The sequence below is a fragment of the Phyllobates terribilis genome, unplaced genomic scaffold (assembly GCF_046119375.1).
Source record: "Phyllobates terribilis strain yellow unplaced genomic scaffold, ASM4611937v1 Scaffold_8__6_contigs__length_399053987, whole genome shotgun sequence".
Lineage (NCBI taxonomy): Eukaryota > Metazoa > Chordata > Amphibia > Anura > Dendrobatidae > Phyllobates > Phyllobates terribilis.
Genome location: NW_027362768.1, coordinates 243,276,047 through 243,298,085, shown reverse-complemented (window position 1 = coordinate 243,298,085; position 22,039 = coordinate 243,276,047). Strand labels below are relative to the sequence as shown.

At 43.5% G+C, this 22,039-nt stretch overlaps 1 protein-coding gene across 2 annotated transcripts in view; it reads right to left on the bottom strand.

The window, feature by feature from the left end:
* Positions 1 to 1,824: 1,824 nt before the first annotated feature.
* PRRX1 (paired related homeobox 1) overlaps positions 1,825 to 22,039 on the bottom strand; it is a 137,948-nt gene continuing 117,733 nt past the window's right edge. The window contains exon 4 of one of the 2 annotated variants that reach the window (XM_073642691.1): positions 1,825 to 2,321. In XM_073642691.1, coding sequence (XP_073498792.1) covers positions 2,189 to 2,321 — 133 coding nt within the window. In that variant the 3' untranslated portion in view covers positions 1,825 to 2,188. The remainder of the gene's footprint in view (positions 2,322 to 22,039) is intronic. The other variant, XM_073642692.1, reaches the window with a different exon arrangement.

Sequence of the window (22,039 nt, the reverse complement as noted above, 5' to 3'; positions counted from 1 at the left end):
CAAACAGAGGCTGGACAGACATCTGTCTGAGATGATCTAGTGAATCCTGCTTTGAGCAGGGGGTTGGACGAGATGACCCAGGAGGTCCCTTCCAACTCTACCATTCTATGATTCTATGATTCTATGATTCTATTACTTTTAAAGACTTGCAATAGTTGGTGGCCCCATTAAAGCTCTTGCACTGGGCCCATAAGCATCAAGTTACGCCAACACTCGTACCAATCTCATAGTGAAATCGCAGCATGCTGACATTTTTTCACAGACAGATTCTGTCAGTGAAAATAAACAGACATCAGAGCTGCTCCATTGAATGACATTGAGCCAAGTGCTATCTGATAAAAAATTGGATAGCACTGGTCTGATGTATACACTGGTGTGAACGAGCCCTGATAGTCAAGTGAGGCTAAAGTCTATAGGGCATAATAGTGGCTTATTACTTAGCACTGTTGCATTTCAGCACTGGGGTTCTGGGTTTAAATCCCTCAAATAGCATCTGCAAAGGAGTTTGCATATTTTCTCCATGTTTGTGTGGGTTTCCTTGAGGTACTCAGGTTTTCCCCCACTCTCCAAAAACAATAAATATGATAGGGAAGTTAGACTGTGAGCGATAATGGGGCAATATCTGTAAAGTGCAGTTGAATATGATTGCGCTATATAAGTAAAATACATAAATGGACAGCTTTGACAGGGAAAAAAATTATTTTTACATACTGTATGAAAGTGGTTACCTTTAGTTAAAAAAATTGCACTACATTTCAGTCTGTAGTATTCATTAAGGAACACTATAGAATATACTGGTTCAAAAAAAATCTTATTGCATTACTGCTTTTGCAAATTAATCATAAAAAGGTCACATATTTTAAGTAAATCATTTTGAAATTGCACAAAAGTTACAGACATCAACTGCTATGTAGAGATTCTAATCCAATAATTATATTTGAAACAGAAAATTGTCATTTTTATTCTCTTTCAGAATTACATTTTTCAAAACCACCAGCGAAAAATGTGGGCTTTTTCATGAAGCGGCTTTGCCTAGGAATACCCAAGCAGGTCTGCCAGCTTCTTGAAGATGCTGTGTGCACATACTCTTATGGGGAGCATTCAGAAGAGTTTTTCTTTTCCAGAAATGGTTTTGAATCAGGTTTGAAGAGTTTTGGAAGTTTTTTTCTTGAAGTTTTCTTTGCAGTTTTTTAGATTTGACAGTGTATACTTTGGAGAGGTTTCCTTCAGGTGACATGCACATTCTTTTTACCACATGAAGTTTTTCAAAATCTTATAAGGAAAAGAAAAAGTAAAAAAAAAATCCTCATTTGAAAAGCAAAGTGCATTTCCCATGGACATGAATTGCTAGAGCTTTCCAAGTTTTGAAAGCAGTTTGAGGGTATGTGCACATGACGTCTATAAGACACAAATGGATCCACCGAGATTTTCATAGGCGAAGCCGCTTAAGGAAAAAGCCGGCGTTCTTTTTCCTGAAGAGACTTAGCTGGCAGTTTTGCTGACATGTTTTTCAATGGCTCTGCTGACAACATCTTTTCCCTGTACCTTCAACTATAAAAGAGTGGGCAGTTTCCAAATGAAGTCAGTCAAAGAATAAACATGTTACTCCTTTTAACCATTTCCAAAACCTGAAGAGGAGGTAAGAATAGACTGAACTTTTGCACATCAATGTTGTTTTTACTTTGCTGTGCATTACAGTCATTTTTTAAAAGATGCATTTTCAAGTGGGTTCCAGGCAGAATCTGCCTGAAAAAGATGTTTTGTACATTTACCCTAAGGAAATTGTTGGAAAGGATCAGCTCCAAAAAACTGCTAAAAACCTCAGTATGAACATACCCTTTTGGCTTAAATGAGGCTTCTTGTATGCTGCACTTATATCTACAACATTAAAGCTTTGCTCAAAGACTTAGATGCCTATTAAAAGTAATATCCATGTTTGGACAGTCTTGAAGAGCGTCTCTTTCTGTCACAATGAATCCCTTATGCTTGCTGGAAATATAGCCATTTTAATATTTGTAAGCAATGCCTCAAGATAAAACTAATACAGTGGTACAATATTCCAAGAAGAAACTATATAATAAATTCAACAGAAAGACAAACATTATTTTACATCTTTTTGACATTATAAGGCATTTGGGTATTAAGTTATAAGGCAGACATTGGTATATGAAAAGTAATGTTGAAGTCTTCATTGGTTAGGTTTTGGCACTTGGTTTCTTTGTAAACTGTATTCCTTTGCCTGGAGTCTGAGATTGGCGATACTGTTCATCATGTTCATTCCCTGGGCAGGATTAGCATTGACACAAGTGGATGATATGGCACTACAGGAAAAAAATGTACAAAATTAGGTAGTAATACTCACTCATAATGACTGGTATCTTTTTGTCTATATGGAGCAAGAATTATATGTATTATTATCAAACAATTAACAGGCTTTTCCCACAAATAATATTTATCTTATATTCTCAGGATAGGAGACAAATATAAAATTGAGGGCCCCACCTCTGAGCTTCCCTACCATTGGACCTATGACTGAGCTCTAGATTTAGATTTACAAGACCGCTGTTCCTTCTCACTGCTCATCCTCAGCAAAAAGCAGAAATAAAGTGATATTAAAGCATGCGCTCTGCCCCTATATTGTTGTAAATGGGGGCTGACAAAAGTGAATGAGTGCCATTTTAATAATGTTGTGGCCCCAGCATTATTATACTTACCCTCTATCTAGTAAAAAAGAAATAAATGTCAGTTGTGGAAAACTGCCCTTAAATGTTAAAATATTTCCAAATTTTCGCTATGCCTCAGGTACCTATTAATATTTTTTGGATAGTGTACAATACAAATTAATTCTATGGGTTACAGCCTCCCATCCAAGAAGACATGTCATAGGTCTTATGCAGGGGCATATGCGGAATTTTTAGGAGGGAAATGGCAAAACTCTGCTCCTTCTTCCTCCATCTCCAACAATAATAGACTTCCTTTTCAAACTTTCTACATCACACTTTATAAGACTGATTAGATTATCAGTTTTCTTGTAGTAACTCCTGAGGCTTGGTAACTCATGAGTCTCTAAGACTGCTGAACACATTTTATAACATCATTTACTTAATTGAAACATGATTAATAAAATATAATATAAGAGTTAATGAAGAACCACAATGAGTTCTTGGAGAGATAAATCACATTTATATACGCGCATCAGCCAAAACCCGAGCACCCGAGCATTTTAGTGCTCACTCAACCTAATAAATAAGTAATAAATAAATAAAATGCAAGTGCCTAAATTCATTCACATTTGACACATACTATCAGCTAGTAAAGGTATTGCACTTCCCTATGTGCAATACCTTGACTAGCTCATAGTATGTGTTAAAAGTGAATGAATTTAGGCACTTGCATTTTATTTATTTATTACTCATTTATGCTTTGACACATATTGGCACCTTGCACTTTGTTTAACTTTTGCTGCTATTATATATATTGAGTAATGATATCTATGCACTAGCACTTTCCAATACTTTTTTACATCTTGCTCATTTATAGTTATTGGCATTTAAACTCATTTAGGGAGGATCAAAAAATACTATATATTAAAAATCTAATCTGTCATATGCTTTGCTATTTGATTGCTACATGTTCTGATACCTTTGCTTATTTTCTGTATGTTTTATATTGATTCCTAATAAAATCATAATTTTAACAATTTATTTATGCCTCATTTTAATAGAGACACTATTTGGAGCTTTATTATTTTGTTCTTTGATTATTGTTATAGAGGCTATTCCTTTTTTGGTGACACTGTGTATTAATTACTGTATGGCCCATAGTAGAGGTTTGATTGCAGAGAGAAGCATTTTAATCATGGCTATTTTGTACAGGCTTGGCGTCCGGGGGGCGCCAAGCAATCCCTGCCTTTGTGCTTATTATTCCCCCAAATCCCCACCTATATGCTTAATTATCATATTCCCCCCTCCCCTGCACATCACAGGGCCCTGTGACCTGCCCTGTGATGTGCACTGTGCTCTCTGACTTCCGGGCTCACATAGAGCGCGCTTTGCTTCATCCCGGCCCCGTCTCTACGTGCACTGCGCCACAGGGTTCTATTGCGCAGGCCCCGGGGAGTCACTGTCACTCTCCGGGCACCTGTGCACTAAAACACAGCAGCGCAGTGCACAGGCAGACGGCGCTTAGCGCATGCTCGGGAGTCAGGGAGCACAGTGCACGTCACAGGGCCCTGTGACGTGCAGGGAAGGTGGGGAATATGATAATTAAGCATATAGGCGGGAATTTGGGGGAATAATAAGAACATAAGCGGGGATTGCTTGGCGTCCACTGGACTCCAAGCCTTTACAAAATAGAACTGATTAAAGTGCTTTTCTCTGCAATCAAACCTCTTCTATGGGCCATACAGGTATGTATAGATTTACTTTTCTATACACTGTATGCCCATAGTAGAGGTCTGATATCTCCAAAGTGGTGACAGTCCTTTATTTGTAAAAGAGATGGCACCAGAAAGCACTATGGATAGAAAGAAAACTAATGGCGGCAGTGTGATGCTCTGGGCAATCTTCTGCTGGAAAACCTTAGGTTCTGTCAATCATATGAATATTACTTTGTCACAACCACCTACCTAAACAACAAAGTACAGATGTTCTTGGCAATAATAATACCTAATAGAAGCAAAGCTCCGCAGATACCAGTCCAATCTAGCATCTGTGTTGATTAAAAGTCTGATTCATGCAGCTGGATATTGATTCAGAGAGGCACCATATTTTCTTTAAGAACAGATACACTTTTTTGATATGGCAACAGAATAATTTCATGTAAATCAAAAGTCACACAAAGGTATCTTAGGTTTGTACATTTATGTATTGAATGCAGGATATAATAGGCTGAATGAAGACTAAAGCACTGATTCAAAGTGTTTTTGACAGATTTCTTTGATAAGTCGCAACATTTTTGCACGATTTAAGATTGTATTGGGATGGTGGACTGTACTATTGTGTTCCAACCCCTGAAGACACCAATTGCGCTCTGCTGTATATTATAAAGTGAATAGTATAATGTGGTTTTACATATATTTCGTCATGTGAAACGTGAACTCTGTATGGCGGTTTTAGGTGTATATTGTGATATGTTAATGTATAATGTATCGTGCGGGATAAGTATTGTTAGTATAATAGGCATAGTGTGCAGCAGGAATATAGGGAATGTAAAGTATAAGATAACTGATATAATACATAGTGTTGTGAGGGTGACCTCGCCACTCACATTTTGTAGAGCGAGACATAGTTAAAATTGGGACTAGCCCATAGTGGGAGTGGCAAGCCCCAATAAAAAGGGACTGTTTCCTGGTAGGCAGTCAGAAAGGGAAGTAAAGTAACCAAGGTCAGTCAAGTTTAAGTGCAGTGGGCTGCTAGTGTCAGCAAGAATTTATCGTTTGGGACAGTGAGAGGCCTTACTTGAATCGCTTGTGGACATTCCTGTAACGTCTGGAGCTTAAGACTCTATACAAGTACTATGAAGAGTGCCTAATCCTCTGGCGTACAGAGGAAGATGGACATGGAACCATGTGAAGGAAAGGTAGCAGTTGCCGGGTGTACTGCAGAACTGGACGGGAAATCCCTGAGGCTGATGGAAACAGTAAATGTAGGGATAGTCCAGGAGGAACGAATTATAATGCTGAAAACGTACTGTATTAAGGAAACAAGGTATAAGAAGTGTTGTGGCCAATACTGCGTGTTACAATCTGATGAATTTGAACTGTCCAGTAAACTTTTGTTTGTTGAAACAAACTGGGCGTCCCCTGAGTTATGTGCGACGCCTCCTGAACATGGAGGCCTGGAGACAGCTGAGGCCTGGGCCTACAAATGAGTGTGATACACCCCACACCTAACAGCACATTGGGACTGGGATACGATTTTCCTGAGTCATCAAAACCACCTCTAAGGGTGCTTTCACATTTCGTTTAGGCATACATTCAGTGGCTCACATCTGAACCCCCTGCAAAACCGGATTCGGACTTATGCGCCAACAAGGCCAAAGACTATAATGGTGCCAACAAAGCACACGTGTGCTCTGCGGTGCATCATTTTCAGACACCCAAATGTAGTCTTCTCATATATCCATTTGACATCTACTTTTATGTCTTTTGATTTTTATTGTATTATTCATGCTTCTCATTTGATTCAGCACCTGCTTTCTTAGGTTGTAATTCTCCTGTGTACCAATCATTTTATCAATAAAGTTATTAGTTTTTCACTTCATCAAATTCGGCCTATATTTTGTTTGTTCTCGTTCTTGGTTTTCACATCTGAAAACTGGCGTACACTTTGTGTGCCCTGCTACAAATCTTTCTCCTGTCACAGACTGGAGTAAGATTTCTGGCATAAGGTACACCACGCCTTGTCATAAATAAGAAGAGCGGTGGCGTCATAATCCATTTTGGAAAAAGCAGGGCAAAACTAGTGTAAAAACTTGAAAAATGTAAAACTTTTTGCGTACCATGGAGATGAAAAATTTTGCAACTTATTTTCTGATGAATGAAGTCTAAAGCTGACTCAAGTAGATTACAGAGTGCTTTGCATAAAGCAAGTCTGGCAATGCACAGATCATACAGATCATACAAGAATCTACGATGGACATTTATTAAGCAGCTTATGCCAGTTTTCTTGCTAAGAATCACAAATTTTAAGGCACATCAGTTTGCACAAGAGTTAGCAGGATCATTTGCCTTCCAACAGATTTATTATAGCTTACGTCACAACCTGGTGTAAATTATAGCACAAATCTACACTCAATGGGACCCGATTCATTATTGCATTTTGTGCCAATTTTTTTGCATGAACACTGCATAATTAGTGATCTCTAATTTGCGACAAAATCATCAAATTCTTCGCGACATTTTGCAAATTGCAAAATTTGTCATCACTATATTTTTTTCACAACTGGAGTGATGTCATGTATAGCAGATATGTATGCTATTTATTTTGGTGTATTTTTTTATTTTTGCAACATTTCCAGCTGAAGGGTCATAAAACCAATTAAAGACAGAAAAAAGACAATTTTGTGCTTTGTGCAAAATTCTTGACTCCCGTCACGTGATGATAAATTTGGCATGAAATAGTCAGCGAAAGCCAAAAAAGAAAAATTACTTTAGAACGATGAATCAGGCACATAGCTTTTATAGAATTTTACTCTAGTTTCCTCCAGACTAATGTCAAAACCTTCTACTAGTCTCATTCTTACCTCACCTAGCTCTTTCTCTGGTTTTTTTTTTTGTCTTCTTATATCTTCTCTATTTCTATTCCTTTCTCCTTTGTTCTTCTCCCATCTTCAACACACTTTTTTCAATTCCTTTTTCATTCTTTACTCAGCTCCTTTTCTCCCCCTTTTGTTGTTCCTCTTAACTAGTCTTCATTAGGCTCTGCCCATTTTTCAAAAAGATGGTGGGGCTGGCAAAAAAGTACTACAATTTTTCATAGAGTAGTATTGGTACACAAATTTAAGGATTACAACACTGAAAGTAAGTGGGGGCCTGCCAGTCTGGGAGCCCTACTGCTACAGGCAACACGCATGAAGGAGACCCAACCACGAGTCTCCACATTTCCAAAAATTAGGGGCAGACACCACCAAAGTGGCATCAATTTCACCAGGGTATAAATAGTATAATGGGGACCGACACCTCTTCCACTACAGCCAACCCAGCAGATGGAGACCCTATCAGGAGTCTTCAAATTTCAAAAAATTAGGAGCAGACAAACCAAAGTGGCATCAATTTCACCAGAGTAGAAATAGTATAATGGGGACCAACACCTCTTCTACTACAGCCAACCCAGCAGATAGAGACCCAAATAGGAGTCTCCATATTTAGAAAAAAATATTGCTAAAAGAGTTGTCCAGTACTTTTAAAAATATGCCAATAAGCGGAAGAGGGACCCTCAGCTGCAGCCTGGACTTGTCGTGACGTCAGCGGATGTCAGAGCCGGCTGCAGCCGGGGGTCACGTGCTGCCTGTGAGCGGCCACCGATAGTGCCGCTCACAGGCAGAAACAGCACCAGGAGGTAATTAGAAAGAAGCTTCTATTTATCATTAAAACACATTGGCATATTTTTAAAAGTACTGGACAATCCCTTTAACATCTGCAGCAGCAGCAACAGCAGGCACAGAAGCCACGACAAAGATATCACAGATTGAAATTACGTGAGATCAATGCAGCACACTAAAAACTACACCATCGCCTAGTCTGTACAGTCTGCGGTTGGAGAGCAAAATACCTTGGAGATCCATGGCTTGTTCATCTTGATGAAAGTTAGGCAGTCTACACTTTCAGGGGACAGCCAGCTGCATTTATTCACTAGGACACCACCAGCAGCGCTGAAGACACGTTCTGAGAAAAGGCTGGCTGTGGGGCATGATAAAACTTCCAAGGCGTGACAGGCGAGCTCAGGCCACTCTTCCATTTTTGAAGACCAAAATGTAAAAGGGTCCAAACCCTCCATGATGGTATTGATATCGAGCTCGAGATACTCCTGCATCATCTGCTCCAGCTGTTCACTACGTTTCAGACTTGTACTCTGTTGTGCTGGTGTACGAGCTGGTCTAAAAAATGTGTGAAAGGACTCACAGAAATTGCTTCTGCCACTTACACTGCTGCTGCTAATGTTTTTGCGTTCCTGAGGTTAGAAGTCTAGAGCTGCAATGTACACTGTGTGCCTCACTGCTGTCTTGGGGAAAACCTCTCTTAAGGTTGTGTAAAAGCGTATTTCGATACTCCAGCATGCGCAGGCCCATTTCCAGGGAGGGAAGTATCTGGCAAAATTTACTCTTATAATGTGGATCTAACAGAGTGGCAACCAAGTAGTCAGCGCTATTTTGAATCCTAACTACACGGGGATCATGTTGCAGATAGTGCAGCAAGAAGGCACTCATGTGTCCGGCTCTTCCATGCATTTCCAAGCCCATGGTGGCTGAGTAACACTAATGCTTGTTTCCTCCGCCCCCTCCCGCCAACCACGAACAACAGACATCTCCACGAACAACCTCTTCATCTCCTGACTGTTGCTCGCCCATCACCTCTTCCTCCTCCATTTGTTCCTCAGCTCTTGCACCTTCACTAACAGTTTGTCTGGTATCTCCAGCCCCCCTCAAGCACCCACCACTGTGACGACAGTCTGGAACTTAAAGAAATTGTTATCACTTCTGCATCCTCCTTTGCTTCCTCCTCTTCCTCTGGGACCACCACCTCCTCCCGCAAGCTATTCAAAGTCTGCTCCAGCATATAGATGACCGGAATAGTGATGCTGATGATGGCATTGCCAGTGCTAACCATCTTAGTAGCCATTTCAAAACTGTGCAGAAGGGTGTAGAGGTCCTTAATCTGTACCCACTCTGCAAACGTTATTTGCAGCACGTACGTATTGGGTTGGTCCAGGCTGTACGACATGAGATACTGCCTCAGGGCTTGTCGCTGCTGACGCAGTCACTGCAACATGTGCAATGTGGAATTTCACTGTGTCGGCACAGCACATATCAACTGGCTAACTGGCATGGACAAAGACCTCTGTATCGATGCAAGTCGATGACCTGAGGGGTGCGAAGGGTGTGTAGGAGGAAACAATCTTTTACGTGATCACGACTGCAGGACCGAGGGCTGGCTACAGTGCTGAGAGAGGGTGGAGTAGGTTGAACAAACTGCTGGACCATGAGTGAGGTGCAGATGGAGATGTTACGGTCGATTGAGAAAGACGTGGTGTGTCCGTTGAAGTAAAAACAGCAGGCATGTCTGCTTCCGTTACAGCTGACGGGCTCTCACTCAGTCTGACTGGAGCGGTAAACAAGAGGAGGTTCTGCGGTCGGAGACCTGCGTGAGAATACTTGGCACGGTGACAGAGGAGGAAGAAGTAGCAGATGGGGTGGACGATGGTTGGTGAGGCCCGCTGGTCCGCATTTTATCGCAGTAAGATTGCCATAGTAACGCATGCTGATCGCGCATGTGATGGTTCATGCATGTAGTAGCCAAATTATTGCAATTTTTCCCTCTATTGAGTCTTTTTTTGCAAAATTGTCAGATAACGTGAGTTGGCTCATCCTTTGCGGTGTCAAAAAAGACCCAGGCAAGGCAATCCTTGCCACCCCTGCGAGCTGCAGACCCGCGACCACTGCTGGCCACAACCACAGTTGTGGCTAAGGATTCAGAGCTCGTAGTGGTTGTATCACTCCGTGGCTGAGCCGTAGGCCGCAATGTAACCTCCTCATCTTCCTCCTCCTCCACCTCCTCAGATGAGCTACTGAGCTCATCAGGTTGGATAGCAAATAATGGTTTCAGCAGGCTTGGTAGCTTGGCAGCACCACACAGTCTTCCACACGGTCCAGTCAAACCAGCCTAAAGTCTGGATCACTTAATTTCTGATTGTGGTCTCTCAACTTGCATGCTCCAAGAGGGACAGGAGGACATGCTATTTAGTGATGCACAAAGCTTAGAACAGCCACGACTACAAGAACATGATGGTGGGGAACAGTAAATTTTGGATAAGGAGGAAGATGATGATGAGAGTTGCGAAGTTAGGAGGACCAGCGTGCAATGGTGAAAGATGAAGTCTGGTGGATGATGAAGTCACCGACCCAACCTGGGAAGCTGGCATGCAGAGCGAAGCCAGCAGCGCTGAAGGGTAGAGATTAGCAGAACTAAAACAGGAAGAGGCAGTGGGGTGACTAGAGGTAGAAGGCAGGAAACTGTTCCGCAGAGCACCAACACTCATGAATTTCTCCGTCAAAGAGTTAGGTGTTCCCCAGTCTGGGACTTTTTTAAAGAGAGTTCTGAGAGTAACAAAGCAGCCATTTGAAACCTGTGCCATGCCAAGATCAGCAGGAGCCTGACCACTAAGAGCCTAACCACCAGCAGCATTATCAGGCACATGTCATCTAAGGACCTGACTCGGTGGGCCAAATGCCTGGGTCCACGATTGGTGCCAATGAGTGACACCACTGACTTTTCCCCTAGGTACTTCCTAATCTCCAATCCATGACACTGGCACAGATGCCTCTCATCCTGCACCTGTCCTTGAACATTCTGAGGCACCATCATCAGGCACTTCCAAGTCCTTATCCCAGTACAGCGTTCATCTGTCCCTTTCCCAGGCCTTAGAATGAAAAGAGAAAGTTCCCAGCCACCCAGCCACAGGCCCAAATGCTAAACGGGTAGATTTCCAGGCTGTTTGCCATGGAAATGTTGTCGTATAGGCTGGTAGACATGGAGGATTTCCTCCGACTCATGTCGCCAGCTGCCTCTCGGTACTCGGTCCCTAGCTGCCACTTTTTATCCCGGTGGGGCATTCCCACCTTGTACCCACACGTGTCCAGGAACATCACCCGTGCCCTTACCAACGCAGTTACTGGCATTGTCCACTTAATGACTGACACGTGGACAAGCGCTAGTGGCCATGGACGCTACACTTCTCTGATGGCACACTGGGTGAACACTGTGGAGGCTGGGGCCGAGTCTCACCCTGACATGCACATGGGTTACCGAGGCCGAGGATTGCTCGCCCTACTTCTATCAGGGTTTCCTCCTTCTACACCAGTTCCTGAACCCCTCCTGCTCCTCCTCATCCTCCATCTCCAATGTGCTATCTCAGAGCACATTGTCCACATCAGCCGGAAGCTGAAAGCTCTGCAGCACTGCCTCAGCGAAGCGGCAACAGGCTTTGCTGAAGTTAATTTGTCTAGGAGACAAATTGCACACAGAATTACTTAAAGGAATAATATACCAATCAGATCTGTGGTTTTTGCTGCTGATCCTTCAACCAGGCATGGTCGTGTGTGATAATGGGCATGACCTAGTTGCGGCTGTGAAGCTTGGCAAGCTCACACACATACCATACTTGTCACATGAGCTCAACTTGGTAGTTTAACAGTTTCTGAAAACCTACCCAGATTTGCCAGAGCCTCTGATCAATGTATGCCGCAACAGCACCCATTTTTACAAGTCGGCAACAGCTGCCACCAATCTGGCAGTGTTGCATCAGCGCAGGCAAGCGCCAGCTCACCGACTCGTGTGCGACGTTGCCAGGCGCTGGAACTCCATACTGCACATGCTGGCAAGGCTTTGTGAGCAGCAGAGGCCAGTTGTTAAGTACCTGCTCCAACACACCCGTCGGTATTCTGGTCAGCCTCCGCACATAACAACTGAAGAGTGGGCATGGATGTATGACATTTGTGTCCAAGACTTTGAGGACTCTACAAAAATGGTGAGCGGCGATGAAGCCATAGTCAGCACAGCGATCCTGCTTCTGTGCCTACTTAAACAGTCGCTGCTCACAATTAAATATAAAACTATGCATGCGGACCAGGTGGAGATGGAGGAAGACATAAGACAGAGAGATTCCACCCAGGCCAGCCTTTTTTATCTGCTCAGCGCAGATTGGGTACTAATGAGGAGGTGGACGCTGAGGAGGAAGAAGAGGAGTAACAGGAGCTAGTGGTTAGTGCAACAGAGGCTAGTACCCACACAACCTTCATCCCATCTCTCCAAAGTGGAAGGACTGAGGATAGGAATGAGGAGGAAATGGAGAGTCGTCATGGTGGAGACAGGGAAGTGTTGGCTGTAGGGACCTTGCCACCTATAGCTGCCTTTCCCGTGACCCTTGCATTGCATTCATTTTGGTGCAAAAAGAGTAGACCCATGCTACAAGGAGAACTTTGCATCTCTTCTTCCTGAGACAGAGGGGTCTTCTAAAATGGTATTATACCAGAAGGCCATTGTGGAAATTATGTTGAAAAAATTCCCATCAGACGCTAGTGGCAGGGGGCAAGATTCATTGCCCAACCAAGCAGGAGAGACCAGGGAGACACACAGCTGAGGTAAGGGTAAACTCTCAAAGGCTTGGGCCAATTTCATGACACCACCCCAGTGCCTGATGTCCGGATATTTTTGTCAAGGAGGAAAAAGTTTTTAAAGATGGTCAAGCAATACCTGGCTGACCAAACCAGTGTACTCCCAAATTCCTATGCGGCTTTCAACTATTGAGTCTCAAAGCTGCACACCTGGCAAGAGCTGTCCCTCCATGGCTTGGAGGTGTTGTGCTGCCCTGCCACTAGCGTCTTGTCTGAGCGGGTTTTTAGTACCACGGGTGGAGTCATAACAGACAGGCTCACCCTCATAAAAATGAACAAAGACTGCATTAGCCCACATTTTTCCACATCACCAGATGACAGCATCACATAAAGTGATTTAAATATTCAATATTTTAATGAGGCCCACCAGTTGCTGTCTTTCAGGGGTCTATGGATGACCCTCCTTATAATGTTTGTCTGGCTTGGCGCTATCTGCAAAGCCTTTATGACTGTATAAGTACATCAAGTACACTTTCAAATTGTTTACGTTCAGAATTTTTTTATGGATTCAATGACTCTTCCATACAGTTTAACATGGTTATTATTACGGTGGTATGTATAACTTACAAGAAGCTTGCCAAATATTTCTGGTTTAGGTTACTCATCCATTTGAGTATTACGTGCTTTCTGTCACATTTTGATGGTATATAACACACCAAAAAAGCATCTAAAAAATTTGGCTTGTTTACATTTCTTACCCATATACTATTCTGTGGTCTGGGGTACATTTCTGTGATCTGTAAAACTAAAAGCATTTAAACATTTTGCAGGCTTAAATTTTGCAACCATACAGTATTCTGTGTTCTGGGGTACATTTTGTTGGTATTTAATCCTCAAAAAACTTTTTGAAAACATTATCCTTATTTTATTGCTCCTAAATAGACTATTCCATGGTCTGGAGTACATTCCAGTGCTATATAACCATCAAAAAACTTGCTGAAAACTTTACCCTTATTATATTTCTCATATATAGACTATTCCGCAGTCTGGAATACATTTCATTGTTATAGAACCCTCAAAAGGGCATAGCTTTTAAGAGTCTAGGAGTACCACTACATGACAATTTGAACAGAATGTGTATGAGACCATTATGTGTAAGGCCATGGCCCCACTATCAGTATTTGGTCAGTATTTTTTCTCAGGTGTGGGAGCCAAAAGCCGGTGAGGAACAATCAGAGAAAAGGTATAATAGAAACAAGTCACCAATTCTGCATTTATCACCCACTCCTGGTTTTGGCTCCCACTTTTGAAAAAAAATACTGACCGAATACTGGCCAAATACTGATAGTGGGACTGTGGCCTAATAGAGAGTGTAACTGAGTCCTTAATTTTTGGCAGTTCTTGCTTCCTTCAAAAATTAAACTGAAATTTCCTATTTTTTTAATAAAAAATATTTTTGGTTTACTTAAATTATATATATTTTAAAATCATTTTTAAATTTGGCCTTATATACAGGTCATTATACAGAGAAACATTATTCCTAACATTTTTATTCTTGTAAAATGCAATTTCTGGTCAGTTTGGAATGTTTTATTGTCACTCCTTAAAGTGAAGTAAAAGTGTGACAGCATTGTTCTCAGCAGCGATCTGGGAGTCAGAGATGCTTTCAGGGGTCTTCCCCATGCTGCTCTGCTTCCATTCTGCACTTTTCTTATCTTTTGGAACATTTTCCCTGCCTCCCAGACTTCATTGTAGGGTCTGCTGAAAAAAGCTCGGCTTTCCCATTGCCTCCCATTATACTCGTTACTCGTGTTGAGCATTCAAGTATTAGGAATTGCTCAGTTCAAGCAACGAGCACTCGAGTATTTTAGTGCTTGCTCATCTCTAAAAAACTTGACTTGGCTGAAAAAGTTTGGGACAAATTTAAAAAGATTGTGAAGTGGATTGGATCTGAAACAATTTGGAAGATGAGGCCATCTACCATGACTACTGTGTACACACGGATGGTACAGTGAAACTACGAATGGTCATTAAATCAGTTAATTTTGCCTGCTTTTATGAATTTCTGGCTACAGAGCACCATAAAAAACAAGAATCTATCAATGAGAGCATGGAAAAATGTCTGAAGTTCTGAACTGTGGAAGAGATGTTCGCTACACCAGCTTGTATTACGATTAGAGATGAGCGTTGTTCTACTCGAACTGTTCGCCAATCTCAAATTCGAGCTGTTTTGGGCGGTGTTCGAGCCGGTCGGCGAACACGAACAATTTGAGAAAAATTCGGCTGTTCGAGGTTATGTTCGATAACTGTTCGTGCACCAAAATCATAACTGGATTTTTTCTCAGTAATGATGAAAATTAATGTTAATACGCAGTTTGAGTGTACAGCGGGGCGGGGGGAGGGGCAGGGGATGGATCTCTGCAGGAACAATGAAGATCTCCATTTTTTTTTCTCTTTCCCGCATTTGCAGTGGGGAGGTGCAGTCTGTCAGCCTATCAGCAGCGCACACACGGAGCGAAGTGCTTTTTTTCACACAAGCAAGGGCATGTGTGATTGGCAGTGTATGTCACATGTCCTTGCCCTATTAGACCAAGCCATTTTCCCCGTCGCCACCATTTTCTCACTGCTGCAGCTGCGTGTTAGACGGCACCGCTGTTGCTGTGTGTGCTATACCTTGTTAATTTCAAGCCAATTTTCGCACAAATATACAGATAGCTTGGGAGTAGGGAATAGTTGTGATTGCAGTCCTTTTAAGGACTAGGTTACAGCATTTCCTACGACTTTTATCAGGGAGGTCTGTGCTCTTAAATAGATAGGTTGTGGGAGTAAAGACTAATTGTAATTGGAGTCCTTTTCAGGACTAGGTTACATGAGTTCCTATCAGTTTTTGCCAGGCAGGTCTGTGCCAGTGCTGTGCAAGTTTTTTTCACAGCATTTGGCTGAATCTAGCAAAGCTAATCCTTTTTGGCCTATTGCAGAGTGTGTTAGTCAGTGGAGTAGCCTATCTGTGTTGCAAGATATACCACCTGTGTATAGAATACCAATTTTTTTACTGCACCTAGTGAAGTAAAATCTTTTGGGCATAGCATCATTCTATTAGTCCATCTATACTGACCTCCATCAGGTTGCAAACTGAATATAATTTTTTTCTGCATCTAGCTCTGAAAAAATATTTGGGCTTCTAGCGGTGTGTGGGACTTGGTCTATTAGTCCATCTATACTGACCTCCATCAGGTTGCAAATTAAAAATAATTTTTTTCTGCATCTAGCTCTGAAAAAATATTTGGGCTTCTAGCAGTGTGTGGGACTTGGTCTATTAGTCCATCTATACTGACCTCCATCAGGTTGCAAATTAAAAATAATTTTTTTCTGCATCTAGCTCTGAAAAAATATTTGGGCTTCTAGCGGTGTGTGGGACTTGGTCTATTAGTCCATCTATACTGACCTCCATCAGGTTGCAAATTAAAAATAATTTTTTCTTCATTTATCTCTGAAAAAATATTTGGGCTTCTAGCAGCGTGTGGGACTTGTTCTATTAGTCCATCTATACTGACCTCCATCAGGTTGCAAATTAAAAATAATTTTTTTCTGCATCTAGCTCTGAAAAAATATTTGGGCTTCTAGCAGTGTGTGGGACTTGGTCTATTAGTCCATCTATACTGACCTCCATCAGGTTGCAAATTAAAAATAATTTTTTTCTGCATCTAGCTCTGAAAAAATATTTGGGCTTCTAGCAGTGTGTGGGACTTGGTCTATTAGTCCATCTATACTGACCTCCATCAGGTTGCAAATTGAATAAAAAAATTTTCTGCATCTAGCTCTGAAAAAATATTTGGGCTTCTAGCGGTGTGTGGGACTTGGTCTATTAGTCCATCTATACTGACCTCCATCAGGTTGCAAATTAAAAATAATTTTTTTCTTCATTTAGCTCTGAAAAAATATTTGGGCTTCTAGCAGTGTGTGGGACTTGTTCTATTAGTCCTTCTATACTGACCTCCAGCAGGTTGCAAATTGAATATAATTTTTTTCTGCATCTAGCTCTGAAAAAATATTTGGGCTTCTAGCGGTGTGTGGGACTTGGTCTATTAGTCCATCTATACTGACCTCCATCAGGTTGCAAATTAAAAATAATTTTTTTCTGCATCTAACCCAGCCAATAGTTTTGGCCTAATACCACAGTTTGGCCACTCAGCTCTGCTCGGTTACCATCCATTGTTTTTTTGTGCAAACAACTCCAGAGTTGTGAATTAGTTAACCACCAAAATGAGTGGAAAAAGGCCTGCTGCTGGTGGAAAGGGGAATAGGCGTGTTGGGAAGGGGAAAAAAGGTTGTGTCCGTGGGGTAGGTGCAGAAGAAAGACCATCTTCCAGCCAAACTAAAATGTCTACTTCTTTTAGCGGACAATGTGATAAGATCCCTTTCTTACGGCCACGCCAATCGCTACAAATTCCAGATGAGGCACAAAAACAGCAGGTGCTTCAACGGATATCAAGTGCTCCTTTAAGTGGGCTCTCCTCCACATCAACTTCAACATCACAAATACTCCAGTCCTCAAAGGTGTCACCCAAATCGCACTTGCTTCCTCACAGCTCCCAAATCTCCAGCTGCCCGTCTGAGTATGAGGTAGAACAGATGGTTGAGTCTGCAGAGCTGTTTACTCATACTATAGCCTGGGAATCAGAGGTCGACTCCAGCGCTTCTGTGAATCCAGACGAGGAAATGATCTGCACTGATGCCCAGAATCTTTATGAGTCGGATCCAGGACCAGACGCAGAAGGTTCTGACCATAATGTAGACCCTCATTCCCAAACTGTAACTCCTGTTGGTGGAGACAATGAGGAAGACGATGATAAGACTCAAATACCTGATTGGAGCGACAACTTTAGTTTTTTGTCAGGGCAGGAACAGGTTGGCTCTGAGGACGACGGGTGTGATGAGGTCGGAGATCCCACTTACTGTCAACCCACAGTCAGCCAAGAGATGAGGTCAGCAGAGGAGGTGGAGGAAGATGCTAGTGACGACGAGGTCAGGTTGCGCCTTCCTGGACAGAGACGTAGTACTGGAAGCACGTCAACAACTGCATCCTCAAACACAACTCTGCCTCTCACCACAAGTCGTGGTGGCTCTTCAGGTCGCATGGGTGCTAAGCCTTGCATAGCCTGGGCATTTTTTCAGATCGATAAAGATGACCCAACTCGTGTTATCTGTAACATTTGTCAGCAAAAGCTAAGTAGAGGCCAAAAAATACATAGTTTGAGTACTTCATGCATGAACCGGCACATGGACATGAAGCATAAGTTGCAGTGGGAAGCTCAGTGTGCTACAATGCGGTCTAGCCGGCCGGGCCAACCACCGTCTGCCATATCTTGTGCATCCGCGGCCTCTTCATCCTCTGTGACTGGGGGGACAGCAGTCACACCTGTTTTGGGGCGCAGACCTGCCACCTCTTTACCCGCAACAGCCAGCGTGATTGGCAGGTCATCATTTTCTTTGGAGGTGGTAACACCAGCTGGTCTTGAGCGCTGTCCGACATCGATAGCACCACCTTTGGATCAAGGCAACCTAACATGTCCGCCTGCATCTTCCTCACAGACCAGCAGTTTGCCGGGGACACCCTTATCAACCCCGTCTAAGCACAATAGCCAGCCCTCGGTCCCTCAGATGTGGACAAGTAAAAGACCATTTCCTCCTAGCCATGAGAAAGCTAAGAGGTTGAATTTCACCATCTGCAAGCTCTTGGCTACAGAAATGCTGCCTTTCCGCCTGGTGGACACAGAGGATTTTCGAGACCTTATGTCCGTCGCAGTGCCCCAGTACCAGATGCCCAGTCGGCACTACTTCTCAAAGAAAGGTGTGCCTGCGCTCCACCAGCATGTCGCACACAACATCACCGCTTCTTTGAGAAACTCTGTGTGTGACAGGGTGCATTTCACCACAGACACTTGGACGAGTAGGCATGGACAGGGGCGTTACATGTCGCTGACTGGGCACTGGGTAACTATGGTGACAGCAGGACAAGGGGCTGCTGTCCAAGTCTTGCCGTCCCCACGAGTTGTGCGTCAATCCTCTTTATGTCATTTTTCCACCACTGCTTCTGCCTCCTCAACCTCCTCTCGGTCTTCCACCTGCACCCAAAGCCTGTCTGGTCATGCCACAAGCTTTCTAACTGCGCAGAAGGGATCCTGCACACCTCCTTACTATGCTGGCAGTAGGGCTCAACGTCATCAGGCGGTTTTTACATTGAAATGTCTGGGAAATGTGAGTCACACAGCTGAGGAGTTGTGGTCAGCTCTGGAGAACCAATTTCATGAATGGTTGTCTCCACTGGACCTGAAACCAGGGAAGGCCGTGTGCGACAATGCTGCAAACCTGGGTGCGGCCCTTCGCCGGGGCAATGTCACACACGTGCCTTGTATGGCTCACGTGTTGAACCTGGTTGTCCAGCAATTTTTAGCCCACTATCCCAGACTAGATGGCCTTCTGCAGAGGGCACGGTCGCTGTGTGCTCACTTCCGCCGTTCGCATCCCGCAGCTCAGCGACTTACATCTCTACAGAAGTCGTTGGGCCTGCCACTTCACCGGCTAAAATGCGATGTGCCTACCCGGTGGAATTCAACTCTGCACATGTTGCAGCGACTGTGGCAGCACCGACAAGCCCTGGTGCAATACGTTCTGACGTATAGCCTGGGCCAACGAGATTCAGAGGTGGGGCAAATCAAGCTGGAGGAGTGGTCTCAGATCAGGGACCTATGCACCCTTCTGCACAGTTTTGAAATGGCGACGAAGATGTTTAGTGCTGACGATGCCATTATCAGCATGACTATTCCGGTGATTTACATGCTGGAGCACATGTTAAACAGAATTCGGAGTCAGGTGGTGGCACAAGAGGAGGTGGAGGAAGTAGAGGAGGAGGAGTTGTATGCGGAAGGGCTAACATCTGCAAGGTCCAGACGGTGGGCAGCACCAAGGCGGCAGGCATGTGAGGGTGGGGGAGATGGTTTTACCAGGGCGCATGGTAGCAGCCAAACTAGTGAGGAAGGTGCAGGAGCCCAGGAAGAAGTGGAGGACGAACTGATGGAAGACTCATCAGATGAGGGAGACCTTGATCACATTTCTGTTGTGCGAGGTTGGGGGGAGAGGACAGAGGAAGGAAGCATGATTGTTACCTCGCCACCAACACAACAGGGACTTGGTGCTCCTGGATGCGCAACACACATGAGTGCCTTCTTGCTGCACTACCTGCAACATGACCCTCGAATTGTGAGAATTAGAAATAATCCTGACTACTGGGTTGCCACACTGTTAGATCCCCGGTACAAAAGTAAATTTGCAGAAATTATTCCTGCCTTAGAAAGGGATGCACGCATGCAGGAGTATCAGCAGAGACTGTTGCAGAATCTTACATGTGCTTTTCCACAAAATACCAGTGGTGCACGTAGTGAATCTCACAGTTCCAACTTGCCAACCGTGGGACCGTCAAGTGTTCAGCACTCAAACCGTGACAGAACCACAGTATCTGCTGGTAACATCAATTTTGCGGAATCATTTCACCACTTTTTTAGCCCATCCTTTGCAAGGCCACAGGAGACAAGAAGTCTGACACATAGTCAACGCCTAGAGACGATGGTACAGGAGTATCTCCAAGTAAACATTGAAGCCACGACTGTGTCACTGGACCCGTGCTCTTTTTGGGCTTCCAATCTGGATAAATGGCCGGAGCTAGCCACTTACGCCTTGGAGATCTTGTCATGCCCCGCAGCCAGCGTTCTGTCTGAACGTGTGTTCAGCGCTGCTGGTGGTGTGCTGACAGATAAGCGCACGCGGCTCTCCACTGATAATGTAGACAGACTCACGTTCATAAAGATGAACAAATCATGGATCCGAAACGACTTTTCTACCCCTGTGTCATCCTGGGGAGAGTAAAAGCTTGATGATTGGTTAAAATCACCCTACCAACCGTTTTAAGCTTTCAAATTACTAATCATGTTTATCTGTATCTTGACTGGAAAATAATTTGGGCTTTGTAGCAGTGTGCAGCACTGATCCTATTAGGCCATCTATACTAAAGCTTCACCAGATTTAAAATTAAAAATAATTTTTAGCTGCATCTAGCCCGGAAAATAATTTTGGGGCTCCGAGATGCGCAAGGCACATAAGTGCCTTCTTGCTGCACTACCTGCAGCATGACCCTCATATTGTCAGAATTCGAAGTAATCATGACTACTGGGTTGCCACACTCTTAGATCCCCCAAACTTTTCGATCAACCTTTTCATTTTAATAAAGACCAAAAAAATGGTCATTTTTGAAATTATAAGCATTAGCAGGTTGTTAGAAACTGAAATCAAACAGTTTTCAACTCAAAACTTTATTCTAGGTGATGTTACATTTTCACATAGGACCCCTTGTTCGAAAGGAGCTTCTGAACTCTCTCGTCCATTGAATTTGTCAGGTTTTGGATGGTTTCTGCTTCAATTGTTTTGCATGAGGACAGAATACCCTCCCAGAGCTGTTGCTTAGATGTGAACTGCCTCCCGCCATCATAGACACTCCTTTTAATGATGCTCCAAAGGTTCTGAATGGGGTAGAGGTCAGGGGAGCATGGGGGTCACACCATAAGTTTGTCCCCTTTTATGCCCATATCAGCCAGAGATGCAGATGTTTTATGTGCAGCATGAGATGGTGCATTATCATGCAGAAAAATGATCTTGCTGTGAAATACACGGTTCTTCTTCTTGAACCATGGCAGGAAGTGCTGTTTGAGAAAATCCACATACATTATGGAGTTCATCTTTAGCGCCTTCAGGGATCCTAAAGGGGCCGACAATCTCTCTCCCCATGATTCCAGCCCAAAACATTACTCCACCTCCTCCTTGTTGGCGCTGTAGCCGTGTTTGCGTGGGGTGTCCATCAACCAGCCATCCTCCACTCCATCCATCTGGACCATCGAGCGCTGCACGGCACTCATCCGTGAACAAAACAGTTTTGAAATCAGTCTTCATGTAATGTTTGGCCCACTGGAGCCGTTTCTGCTTGTGTGAAGTGGATAGAGGAGGTCGACAGGATGGCGCATGCACAGCTGCAAACCTCTGAAGGACCCTGCATCTTGTTGTTCGGGGGACGTTGGAGGCACAAGCAGCTTCAAAAACTTGTCTGCTGCTATGACAAGGCTTTTTTGCCGCTGCTCTTTCAACCTGACGTAATTGCCTG